Raw genomic sequence first — 14,586 nt, 5'->3', positions numbered from 1 at the left:
ATGGGGGGAGATAGGGGGGATATGGGGGGATATAGGAGGATATGGGGGGAATATGGGGGGATATGGGGGGTTATGGGGGGATATAGGGGGGTATAAGGGGGTAATGGGGGATATGGGGGGTTATAGGGGGGGATATGGGGATATAGGGGGGATATGGGGGGATATGAGGGGTTATAGGGGGATATAGGGGGGATATGGGGGGTTATAGGGGATATGGGGGGAGATGGGGGGCTTATAGGGGGGTTTATGGGGGTTATGGGGGGGTTTGAGGGGGTTATGGGGGGATATGGGGAATATGGGGGGATATGGGGGGTTATAGGGGGATATGGGGGGATATAGGGGGGTTATGGGGGATATGGGGGGATATGGGGGGATATAGGGGGGATATGGGGGATATGAGGGGTTATAGGGGGATATAAAGGGGATATGGGGGGATATAGGGGGGATATGGGGGGATATGGGGGTTATAGGGGGAGATGGGGGTTATAATGGGTGCTCAAGTGTAGGACGGCAGGGATCAGGGTGGGTTCATATGTGGGGCTGGGGGGGTTATGGGGTGGGTTATGGGGGGATATGGGGGGTTATGGGGGAGATAGGGGGGATATGGGGGGGTATGAGGGGGTAATGGGGGGATATGGGGGGGTTATGGGGGGATATGGGGGGATATGGGGGGTTATAGGGGGGATATGGGGGGGATATGGGGGGTTATAGGGGGATATGGGGGTTATAATGGGGGCTCAAGTGTAGGACGGCCGGGATCAGGGTGGGTTCATATGTGGGGCTGGGGGGATATGGGGTGGGTTATGGGGGGATATGGGGGTTATGGGGGGAGATAGGGGGGATATGGGGGGATATAGGGGGATATGGGGGGAGATGGGGGCTTATAGGGGTATATAGGGGGGATATGGGGGGATATAGGGGGGATATGGGGGGATATGGGGGGATATGGGGGGTTTATGGGGGGTTATAGGGGGATATGTGGGGATATGGGGGGGATATGGGGGGATATGGGGGGTTATAGGGGGGATATAAGGGGGATATGGGGGGATATAGGGGGATATAGGGGGGATATGGGGGGTTATAGGGGGGATATGGGGGGATATGGGGGGTTATAGGGGGATATGGGGGAGATAGGGGGGATATGGGGGGATATGGGGGGGTATAGGGGGGATATGGGGCTTATAGGGGGGTTTATAGGGGATATGGGGGGATATGGGGGGTTATAGGGGGGATAGGGGGGATATGGGGGGTTATAGGGGGGATATGGGGGGTTATAGTGGGGATATGGGGGGATATGGGGGGTTATAGGGGGATATAGGGGGGATATGGGGGGATATAGGGGGGTATGGGGGGATATGGGGGGTTATAGGGGGATATGGGGGGGATATGGGGGGTTATAGGGGGTTATGGGGGATATGGGGGGTATAGGGGGGGATATGGGGGTTATAGGGGGGATATGGGGGGATATGGGGGGTTATAGGGGGGATATGGGGGGTTATGGGGGGAGATAGGGGGGATATGGGGGGCTATGGGGGGATATGGGGGGATATGGGGGGTATAGGGGGGATATGGGGGGTTATAGGGGGATATGGGGGGTTATGGGGGGAGATAGGGTGGATATGGGGGGATATGGGGGGTATGGGGGGATATGAGGGGTTTAGGGGGATATAGGGGGGATATGGGGGGATATGGGGGGTTATAGGGGGATATAGGGGGATATAGGGGGTATGGGGGGATATAGGGGGATATAGGGGGTTATAGGGGGATATGGGGGGTTATAGGGGATAGGGGGATATAGGGGGGATATGGGGGGTTATAGGGGGATATAGGGGGTTATAGGGGGATATGGGGGGATATGGGGGATATAGGGGGATATAGGGGGGATATGGGGGGTTATAGGGGGATATGGGGGGATATGGGGGGAGATGGGGGGGTTATGGGGGGGATATGGGGGGTTATATGGGGATATGGGGGGTTATATGGGGATATGTGGGGTTATATGGGGATATGTGGGGAAATGGGGGGATATGGGGGGTTTATGGGGGGATATGGGGGGATATGGGGCTTATAGGGGGGTTTATGGGGGATATGGGGGGATATGGGGGGATATAGGGGGGATATGGGGCGATATGAGGGGTTATAGGGGGATATAGGGGGATATGGTGGGGATATGGGGATATGGGGGGTTATAGGGGGATATGGGGGTTATAATGGGGGCTCAAGTGTAGGACAGCCGGGATCAGGGTGGGTTCATATGTGGGGCTGGGGGGGTTATGGGGTGGGTTATGGGGGGATATGGGGGGTTATGGGGGAGATAGGGGGGATATGGGGGGGTATGAGGGGGTAATGGGGGGGTATGGGGGGGTTATGGGGGGATATGGGGGGATATGGGGGGTTATAGGGGGGATATAGGGGGGATATGGGGGGATATGAGGGGTTATAGGGGGATATAGGGGGTTATAGGGGGATATGGGGGGATATAGGGGGTAATGGGGGGATATGGGGGGTTATAGGGGCATATGGGGAGGATATGGGGCTTATAGGGGGGTTTATAGGGGGGTTTATGGGGGTTATGGGGGGGTTTGAGGGGGTTATGTGGGGGTTATGGGGGGAGATCAAGGGCAGGGGGGGGGTTATGGGTCTCTATGGGTCCCTATGGGTCTGTATGTGTCTCTATGGGTCTCTATGTGACCCTATATGGGTCACAGTGTCTCCCTATTTGTCCCTATGGGGTCTCTATGGGTCTCTATGGGTCCCAATGTCTCCCTATGTGTCCTTATGTGTCTCTATGGGTCTCTATGTGTCCCTATGGATCTCTGTGGGTCCCTATGGGTCTCTGTGGGGTCTCTATGGATCCCTATGGGATCTCTATATGTCTCTATGGGTCCCTATGGGTCTTTATGGGTCTCTATGTGTCCCTATGGGTCTCTATGGGTCCCTATGGGATCTCTATATGTCTCTATGGGTCTCTATGGGTCCCTATGGGGTCTCTGTGGGTCTCTATGGGGCCCTATGGGGTCCCTATGGGTCCCTATGGGTCTCTATGGGGTCTCTATGGATCCCTATGGGATCTCTATATGTCTCTATGGGTCTCTATGGGGTCTCTATGTGTCCCTATGTGTCTCTATGTGTCCCTATGTGTCTCTATGTGTCCCTATGTGTCCCTGTGGGGTCTCTATGGGTCTCTATGGGTCCCTATGGGGTCCCTATGGGTCTCTATGTGTCCCTATCGGTCTCTATGGACCCTATGGGTCCCAATATGTCCCTATGGGTCCCTATGTGTCCCTATGGGTCTCTATGGGTCCCTATGGATCCCTATGGGATCTCTATATGTCTCTATGGGTCCCTATGGATCCCTATGGGATCTCTATATGTCTCTATGGGTCCCTATGGGTCTTTATGGGTCTCTATGGTTCCCTATGGATCTCTATGGGTCTCTATGGGTCTCTATGTGTCCCTATGGGTCTCTATGTGTCCCTATGTGTCCCAATGTGTCTCTATGTGTCCCTATGTGTCCCTATGGGTCCCTATGTGTCTCATTGTGTCCCTGTGTGCCCCACAGGTGATCATGGTGACGGGGGATCACCCCATAACCCCCATATGGGCCCCTGTGGGTCTCTATGTGTCCCTATATGACTCTATGTGTCTCTATGTGTCCCTATGGGTCCCTATGTGTCCCTATGTGTCTCTATGTGTCCCAATGTGTCCCTATGTGTCCCTATGGGTCCCTATGTGTCCCTATGTGTCTCTATGTGTTCCTATGTGTCCCTATGGATCCCTATGTGTCCCTATGTGTCCCTATGTGTCCCTATGTGTCCCTATGTGTCCCTATGTGTCTCTATGGGTCCCTATGGGTCCCTATGGATCCCTATGTGTCCCTATGGGTCCCTATGTGTCCCTATGTGTCCCTATGTGTCCCTGTGTGTCCCTATGGGTCCCTATGGGTCTCTATGGGTCCCTATGTGTCCCTATGTGTCCCTATGTGTCCCTATGGATCCCTATGTGTCCCTATGGGTCCCTATGTGTCCCTATGTGTCCCTGTGTGTCCCTATGGGTCCCTATGGGTCTCTATGGGTCCCTATGGGTCGCTATGTGTCCCTATGGGTCCCTATGTGTCCCTATGTGTCCCTATGTGTCCCTATGGATCCCTATGTGTCCCTATGTGTCCCTATGTGTCCCTGTGTGTCCCTATGGGTCCCTATGGGTCTCTATGGGTCCCTATGGGTCGCTATGTGTCCCTATGGGTCCCTATGTGTCCCTATGTGTCCCTATGTGTCTCTATGTGTCCCTATGGGTCCCTATGTGTCTCTATGTGTCCCTATGTGTCCCTATGGGTCCCTATGTGTCCCTATGTGTCCCTATGTGTCCCTATGTGTCTCTATGTGTCCCTATGGGTCCCTATGTGTCTCTATGTGTCCCTATGTGTCCCTATGTGTCCCTATGGATCCCTATGTGTCCCTATGTGTCCCTATGTGTCCCTGTGTGTCCCTATGGGTCCCTATGGGTCTCTATGGGTCCCTATGGGTCGCTATGTGTCCCTATGGGTCCCTATGTGTCCCTATGTGTCTCTATGTGTCCCTATGTGTCCCTATGGGTCCCTATGGGTCCCTATGGGTCGCTATGTGTCCCTATGGGGCCCTATGTGTCCCTATGTGTCCCTATGGGTCTCTATGGGTCCCTATGTGTCCCTATGTGTCTCTATGGGTCCCTATGTGTCCCTATGGGTCTCTATGTGTCTCTATGGGTCCCTATGTGTCCCTATGTGTCCCTATGGGGTCTCTATGTGTCCCTATGTGTCCCTATGTGTCTCTATGGGTCTCTATGTGTCCCTATGTGTCCCTATGTGTCCCTATGTGTCTCTATGGGTCTCTATGTGTCCCTATGTGTCCCTATGTGTCCCTATGTGTCCCTATGTGTCCCTATGTGCCCCACAGGTGATCATGGTGACGGGGGATCACCCCATAACGGCGAAGGCGATCGCGGCGTCGGTCGGGATCATCTCGGAGGGCAGCGAGACCCCGGATGAGGTGGCGGCCAGACTCAGGATCCCCATAGAGAGTGTACAGCCAGGGTGAGATATGGGGTTATATGGGGTTATATGGGGTTATATGGGGTTATATGGGGGGATATGAGGTTATATGGGGTTATATGGGGGGATATATGGGGTTATATGGGGGGATATGGGGTTATATGGGGTTATATGGGGGGATATGGGGGAATGTATGGGGTTATATGGGGTTATATGGGGTTATAAGGGGATATATGGGGTTATATGGGGTTATATGGGGTTATATGGGGTTATATGGGGTTATATGGGGGGATATGGGGTTATATGGAGGGATATGGGGTTATATGGGGGGATATGGGGTTATATGGGGTTATATGGGGGTTATATGGGGTTATATGGGGTTATATGGGGATATATGGGATTATATGGGGTTATATGGGGTTATATGGGGGGATATGGGGTTATATGGGGGTTATATGGGGTTATATGGGGTTATATGGGGTTATATGGGGGGATATGGGGTTATATGGGGGTTATAGGGTTATATGGGAGATATATAGGGTTATATAGGTGTTACAAGGGGCTATATGGGGGGATATGGGGGGATATATGGGGTTATATGGGGTTATATGGGGTTATAGGGAGGATATGGGGGGATATTGGGGGGATATGGGGGGATATATGGGGATATTGGGGGGATATGGGGGGATATATCGCGATATGGGGGGGATATATCGCAATATGGGGGGGATATATAGCAATATGGGGTTATATGGGGTCATATGGGGTTATAAGGGGATATATGGGGCTATATGGGGTTATATGGGGGGATATGGGGATATATGGGGTTATATGGGGTTATATGGGAGATATATAGGGTTATATAGGTGTTACAAGGGGTTGTATGGGGGGATATGGGGAGATATATGGGGTTATATGGGGTTATATGGGGTTATAGGGCGGATATGGGGGGATATGGGGGGGATATGAGGGGGTATGGGGGGATATGGGGTTATATGGGGTTATATGGGGGGATATGGGGTTATATGGGGTTATATGGGGTTATATGGGGTTATATGGGGATATATGGGGTTATATGGGGTTATATGGGGTTATATGGGGATATATGGGGTTATAGGGCGGATATGGGGGGATATTGGGGGGATATGGGGGGATATATGGGGATATAGGGGGGATATGGGGGGATATGGGGGGATATGGGGGGATATCGCGATATGGGGGGGATATATTGAGATATGGGGAATATATCGCGATATAGGAGGGTTATATCGCGATATCAGGGGTTATATCGCGATATGGGGGGGGGGTGTAGAATGGAGGTGTGGGGCCGAGCTGGGTTTGTGTCCATACCGGAAGTGAGTCCATCCCGGAAGTGAGTCCACACCGGAAGTGAGTCCACACCGGAAGTGAGTCCACACCGGAAGCAGCTCCACACCGGATGTAGCTCCACACCGGAAGTGTGCTCTACACCGGATGTACCCCCCACACCGGAAGTGGCTCCAAACCGGAAGCCGGAAGTAACCTCCCCCTCCTCCACTTCCTTTGCAGCCAGGCCCGGGCTCGGGTGGTGACGGGGGCGGAGCTGGCCGCCATGACACCGGAAGCGCTGGAGGCGGCGCTGAGGGAACACCCGGAAATGGTGTTTGCCAGGACGTCGCCACAACAGAAACTGGTCATCGTGGAGAGCTGCCAGAAACTGGTACAGAGACAGAGGGACACATAGGGACCCCATAGAGACACATAGGGACCCATAGAGACACATAGAGACACATAGGGACACATAGAAACCCCATAGAGACCCATAGGGACCCCATAGAAACCCCATAGAGACCCATAGGGACACATAGAGACACATAGGGACCCATAGAGACCCATAGGGACCCATAGAGACCCATAGAGACACATAGAGACCCATAGGGACCCATAGAGACCCATAGGGACCCATAGAGACCCATAGGGACCCCATAGAGACCCATAGGGACCCATAGGGACCCATAGGGACACATAGAGACCCATAGGGACCCATAGAGACACATAGGGACCCATAGGGACCCATAGGGACACATAGGGACACATAGGGACACATAGAGATACATAGGGACACATAGAGATCAATAGGGACCCCATAGTGACCCATAGAGACCCCATAGGGACCCATAGGGACCCATAGGGACTTATAGAGACCCATAGGGACCCATAGAGACACATAGAGACCCATAGGGACCCATAGAGACACATAGGGACCCATAGGGACACATAGGGACCCATAGAGATACATAGGGACCCCATAGAGACACATAGAGACACATAGGGACCCATAGAGATACATAGGGACCCCATAGAGACACATAGGGACCCATAGAGACACATAGAGACACATAGGGACCCATAGAGACCCATAGAGACACATAGAGACCCATAGGGACACATAGAGACACATAGGGACCCATAGAGACCCCATAGAGACACATAGGGACACATAGAGATCAATAGGGACCCCATAGAGACACATAGGGACCCATAGAGACACATAGGGACCCATAGAGACACATAGAGATCAATAGGGACCCCATAGAGACCCATAGGGACACATAGAGATCAATAGGGACCCCATAGAGATTACATAGGGACACATAGGGACCCTATAGAGACCTATAGAGATACATAGAGATCAATAGGGACCCCATAGAGACACATAGGGACCCCATAGAGACACATAGGGACCCATAGAGACACAGAGATCAATAGGGACCCCATAGAGACACATAGGGACACATAGAGATCAATAGGGACCCCATAGAGACACATAGGGACACATAGAGATCAATAGGGACCCCATAGAGATTACATAGGGACACATAGAGACCCATAGAGACACATAGGGACACATAGAGATCAATAGGGACCCATAGAGATACATAGGGACCCCATAGAGACACATAGGGACCCATAGAGACACATAGAGACACATAGGGACCCATAGAGACACATAGAGACCCATAGGGACACATAGAGACACATAGGGACCCATAGAGACCCCATAGAGACACATAGGGACACATAGAGATCAATAGGGACCCCATAGAGACACATAGGGACCCATAGAGACACATAGGGACCCATAGAGACACATAGAGATCAATAGGGACCCCATAGAGACCCATAGGGACACATAGAGATCAATAGGGACCCCATAGAGATTACATAGGGACACATAGGGACCCTATAGAGACCTATAGAGATACATAGAGATCAATAGGGACCCCATAGAGACACATAGGGACCCCATAGAGACACATAGGGACCCATAGAGACACAGAGATCAATAGGGACCCCATAGAGACACATAGGGACACATAGAGATCAATAGGGACCCCATAGAGATTACATAGGGACACATAGAGACCCATAGAGACACATAGGGACACATAGAGATCAATAGGGACCCCATAGAGATTACATAGGGACACATAGAGACCCATAGAGACACATAGGGACACATAGGGACACATAAGGACCCCATAAAGCCCTATAGAGCCCATAGAGACCCATAGAGATACATAGGGACCCATAGAGACCCATAGAGATACATAGAGATACCATAGGGACCCATAGAGATTAATAGAGCGCCCCCTAGCGGCTCGGAGGACTCATTGCAATCCATAGGGATTAATAGAGACCCATAGAGACACGTAGGGACCCATAGGGACCCCATAGAGATTCCATAGGGACACATAGAGACCCATAGAGACCCCATAGAGACCCATAGAGACCCCATAGGGACCCATAGAGACACATAGAGACCCACAGGGACACATAGAGACCCATAGGGACCCACAGGGACACATAGAGATACATAGAGATCCCATAGGGATAAATAGGGACACATAGAGATTAATAGAGATCAATAGAGCGCCCCCTAGCGGCTCGGAGGACTCATTGCAATTCATAGGGATTAATAGGGAACCATAGAGACACATAGAGATCAATAGGGACCCCATAGAGATTCCATAGGGACACATAGAGACCCATAGAGACACATAGGGACACATAAGGACCCCATAAAGCCCTATAGAGCCCATTGAGACCCGTAGAGATACATAGGGACCCATAGAGACCCATAGGGACACATAGAGACACATAGAGATACCATAGGGACCCATAGAGATTAATAGAGCGCCCCCTAGCGGCTCGGAGGACTCATTGCAATCCATAGGGATTAATAGAGACCCATAGGGACACATAGGGACCCATAGAGACCCCATAGAGACCCATAGAGATCAATAGGGACCAATAGGGACCCCATAGTGACCCATAGAGACCCCATAGGGACCCATAGAGACACATAGAGATCCCATAGAGACCCATAGGGACCCATAGGGACCCATAGGGACCCATAGAGACCCATAGGGACCCACAGGGACACATAGAGATACATAGAGATACCATAGGGATAAATAGGGACACATAGAGATTAATAGAGATCAATAGAGCGCCCCCTAGCGGCTCGGAGGACTCATTGCAATCCATAGGGATTAATAGGGAACCATAGAGACACATAGGGACACATAGAGACACATAGAGATACATAGGGACCCCATAGAGACCCATAGGGACACATAGAGATCAATAGGGACCCCATAGAGACCCATAGGGACACATAGAGACCCATAGGGACACATAGAGATCAATAGGGACCCCATAGAGATTACATAGGGACACATAGGGACCCTATAGAGACCTATAGAGATACATAGAGATCAATAGGGACCCCATAGAGACACATAGGGACCCATAGAGACACATAGAGATACATAGGGACACATAGAGATACATAGGGACCCATAGAGACACATAGGGACACATAGAGATCAATAGGGACCCCATAGAGATTCCATAGGGACACATAGAGACCCATAGGGACACATAAGGACCCCATAGAGCCCTATAGAGCCCATAGAGACCCCATAGGGACCCATAGAGATACATAGGAACCCATAGAGACACATAGGGACCCATAGAGACACATAGAGATACATAGAGATACCATAGGGACCCATAGAGATTAATAGAGCGCCCCCTAGCGGCTCGGAGGACTCATTGCAATCCATAGGGATTAATAGGGAACCATAGAGACACATAGAGACCCATAGGGATACATAGAGACCCCATAGAGACCCCATAGAGATCCATAGGGACACATAGGGACCCCATAGGGACCCATAAGGATCCATAGGGACACATAGGGACCCCATAGGGACCCATAAGGACCCATAGAGACCCATAGAGACACATAGGGACCCATAGGGACACATAGGGACACATTGACCCCATTGCCTCCATTGATCCCAATACCCCCATTGACCCCAATACCCCCATTGACCCCATTGAACCCAATACCCCCATTGCCCCCATTGACCCCATTGACCCCATTGCCCCATTGATCCTATAGGGCGCCATAGTGGCCGTGACGGGTGATGGGGTCAATGACTCCCCGGCCCTAAAAAAGGCCGACATTGGGGTGGCCATGGGACCCCAATACCCCCATAGACCCCATAGACCCCATAGACCCCATTGACCCCATAGACCCCAATACCCCCATAGACCCCATAGACCCCATAGCCCCCATTGACCCCAATACCCCCATAGCCCCCATTGACCCCATTGCCCCATTGATCCTATAGGGCGCCATAGTGGCTGTGACGGGTGATGGGGTCAATGACTCCCCGGCCCTAAAGAAGGCCGACATTGGGGTGGCCATGGGACCCCAATACCCCCATAGACCCCATAGACCCCAATACCCCCATTGACCCCATTGGCCCCATAGACCCCAATACCCCCATTGACCCCAATACCCCCATAGCCCCCATTGACCCCAATACCCCCATAGACCCCAATACCCCCATAGCCCCCATTGACTCCATTGACCCCAATACCCCCATAGCCCCCATTGACCCCAATACCCCCATAGCCACCATAGCCCCCATTGACCCCATTGACCCCAATACCCCCATTACCCCCATTGACCCCAGTACCCCCATAGCCCCCATAGCCCCCATTGACCCCAATACCCTCACAGCCCCCATTGACCCCATTACCCCATTGATCCTATAGGGCGCCATAGTGGCCGTGACGGGTGATGGGGTCAATGACTCCCCGGCCCTAAAGAAGGCCGACATTGGGGTCGCGATGGGCATCGCTGGCTCCGACGCCGCCAAGAACGCGGCCGACATGATCCTATTGGACGACAACTTCGCCTCCATCGTCACCGGAGTGGAGCAGGGTCGGTTATGGGGCTCTATGGGGCTCTATGGGGCTCTATGGGGCTCTATGGGGTCTCTATGGGGTTCTATATGGGGTCTATGGGGGTCTCTGTGGGTCTCTATGGGGTCTCTGTGTGTTCCTATGGGTCTATGTGGGGTCTATGTGGGTCTATATGGGGTCTCTATGGGGCTCTATGGGGTCTCTATGGGGTCTATGGGGTCTCTATGGGTCTCTATGGGGTCTCTATGGGGTCTCTATGGGGTCTATGGGTCTCTATGGGGCTCTATGGGTATCTATGGGGCTCTATGGGGTCTCTATGGGTCTCTATGGGGTTTCTATGGAGTCTATGGGTCTCTATGGGTCTCTATGGGGCTCTATGGGACACTATGGGGGGCTATGGGGTGTCTATGGGGCTCTATGGGTCTCTATGGGGTCTCTATGGGGTTCTATATGGGGTCTATGTGGGTCTCTATGGGTCTATGTGGGGTCTCTATGGGGTCTCTATGGGTCTATATGGGTCTCTATGGGGTCTCTATGGGTCTCTATGGGGTCTATATGGGTCTCTATGGGTCTATATGGGGTGTATGGGTCTCTATGGGTCTCTATGGGTCTCTATGGGGCTCTATGGAGTCTCTGTGGGGTCTGTGGGTCTCTATGGGGTCTATGTGGGTCTATGTGAAGTCTCTATGGGTCTCTATGGGGTCTCTGTGGGTCTCTATGGGGTCTATGGGGCTCTATGGGTCTCTATGGGGCTCTATGGGTCTATGTGGGTCTCTGTGGGGTCTCTATGGGGTCTATGGTTCTCTATGGGGTCTATGGGGTCTCTATGGGTCTCTATGGGGTCTCTATGGGTCTCTATGGGGTCTGTGGGTCTCTATGGGGTCTCTATGGGTCTCTATGGGTCTCTATGGGGTCTCTATGGGTCTCTATGGGGTCTATGGGGTCTCAATGGGTCTCTATGGGGTCTATGGGTCTCTATGGGTCTCTATGGGGCTCTATGGGGTCTATGGGGCTCTGTGGGTCTCTATGGGGCTCTATGGGTCTATGTGGGTCTCTGTGGGTCTCTATGGGTCTGTGTGGGTCTCTATGGGGTCACTATGGGTCTCTATGGGTCTCTATGGGGTCTCTATGTGTTCCTATGGGGTCTCTATGTGTTCCTATGGGTCTATGTGGGGTCTATGTGGGTCTCAATGGGTCACTATGGGGTCTCTATGTGTTCCTATGGGTCTATGTGGGTCTCTATGGGGTCTCTATGGGGTCTCTATGGGTCTCTATGTGTTCCTATGGGTCTATGTGGGGTCTATGTGGGTCTCTATGGGGTCTATGGGGTCTCTATGGGTCTATGTGGGTCTCTATGGGGTATATGGTGTCCCTATGGGGTATATAGGGTCCCTATGGGGTATATAGGGTCCCTATGGGGTCTCTATGGGTCTCTATGGGGTGTACGGGGTCTCTATGGGTCTCTGTGGGGTCCCTATGTGTCCCTATGTGTCCCTATGTGTCCCTATGGGTCTCTATGGGGTGTCTATGTGTCTCTATGGGTCCCAATGTGTCTCTATGGGTCTCTATGTGTCCCAATGTGTCCCTATGGGTCTCTATGGGGTCTCTATGTGTCTCTATGGGTCCCAATGTGTCTCTATGTGTCCCTATGTGTCTCTATGGGTCCCTATGGGTCCCCATGTGTCCCTATGTGTCCCTATGTGTCCCTATGGGTCCCTATGTGTCTCTATGTGTCTCTATGTGTCTCTATGGGTCTGACCCCCATTTCCTGCCCCATATATTCCAGGCCGTCTGATCTTCGACAACCTCAAGAAGTCGATCGCGTACACGCTGACCAAGAACATCCCCGAGCTCACCCCGTATCTCATCTACATCACGGCCAGCGTCCCCCTGCCCCTGGGCTGCATCACCATCCTGTTCATCGAGCTCTGCACCGACATCGTGAGACCCATAGAAACCCCATAGCGACCCATAGAGACCCATAGGGATCCATAGAGACACATAGAGATCCATAGAGACCCATAGAGACACATAGGGATCCATAGAGATCCATAGAGACCCATAGAGACATATAGGGACCCATAGAGACCCATAGGGACCCATAGAGACCTATAGGGACCCATAGAGACCCATAGAGACATATAGGGATACATAGGGACCCATAGGGACACATAGGGACACATAGGGACCCATAGGGACACATAGGGACACATAGGGACCCATAGGGACCCATAGAGACCCCATAGGGACCCATAGGGACACATAGAGACCCATAGAGACCCATAGGGACCCATAGATACACATAGATACACATAGATTGACCCATAGGGACCCATAGACCCCCTGCCCCTGGGCTGCATCACCATCCTGTTCATCGAGCTCTGCACCGACATCGTGAGACCCACAGCGACCCATAGATTGACCCATAGAGACCCATAGAGACCCATAGGGACACATAGGGACACATAGGGATCCATAGGGATAGATAGGGATAGATAGGGATACATAGGGATACATGGGCTGCATCACCATCCTGTTCATCGAGCTCTGCACCGACATCGTGAGACCCATAGACACCCCATAGCGACCCATAGAGACCCATAGGGACCCATAGGGACACATAGGGACCTATAGGGACCCATAGGGACACATAGAGACCCATAGGGACCCACAGACCCCCTGCCCCTGGGCTGCATCACCATCCTGTTCATCGAGCTCTGCACCGACATCGTGAGACCCACAGCGACCCATAGATTGACCCATAGAGACCCATAGGGACACATAGAGACCCATAGGGACCCATAGAAACCCCATAGGGACCCATAGAGACCCATAGGGACCCATAGGGATACATAGGGATCCATGGGCTGCATCACCATCCTGTTCATCGAGCTCTGCACCGACATCGTGAGACCCACAGCGACCCATAGCGACCCATAGAGACCCATAGGGACCTATAGGGATACATAGGGACCCATAGAGACATATAGGGATACATAGGGACACATAGGGACCCATAGAGACCCATAGAGACCCATAGGGACCCATAGGGACCCATAGGGATACATAGGGACCCATAGACCCCCTGCCCCTGGGCTGCATCACCATCCTGTTCATCGAGCTCTGCACCGACATCGTGAGACCCATAGATTGACCCATAGAGACCCATAGAGACCCATAGAGACCCATAGGGACCCATAGCGACCCATAGATTGACCCATAGATACACATAGATACACATAGATACACTGCCTGCCCCATAGGGATCCATAGGGACCCATAGACCCCCTGCC

The 14,586-nt window shown here is 52.3% G+C and overlaps 1 protein-coding gene across 1 annotated transcript in view; it reads left to right on the top strand.

The window, feature by feature from the left end:
• Positions 1 to 497: 497 nt before the first annotated feature.
• Positions 498 to 14,586, top strand: part of LOC107307398 (potassium-transporting ATPase alpha chain 1-like) — a 28,789-nt gene continuing 14,700 nt past the window's right edge. The window contains exons 1-5 of the mRNA XM_085535888.1: positions 498 to 522; positions 4,935 to 5,071; positions 6,578 to 6,728; positions 11,144 to 11,312; positions 13,080 to 13,234. Of these exons, the coding sequence (XP_085392014.1) occupies positions 4,941 to 5,071; positions 6,578 to 6,728; positions 11,144 to 11,312; positions 13,080 to 13,234 (606 nt within the window). The 5' untranslated portion in view covers positions 498 to 522; positions 4,935 to 4,940. The remainder of the gene's footprint in view (positions 523 to 4,934; positions 5,072 to 6,577; positions 6,729 to 11,143; positions 11,313 to 13,079; positions 13,235 to 14,586) is intronic.

Source organism: Coturnix japonica, unplaced genomic scaffold (assembly GCF_054131305.1).
Source record: "Coturnix japonica strain WE unplaced genomic scaffold, WE-NBRP24 Scf214, whole genome shotgun sequence".
Classification (NCBI taxonomy): domain Eukaryota; kingdom Metazoa; phylum Chordata; class Aves; order Galliformes; family Phasianidae; genus Coturnix; species Coturnix japonica.
Note: the sequence above shows the minus strand (reverse complement) of the source record. Positions and strands in the feature narration are given on the sequence as shown.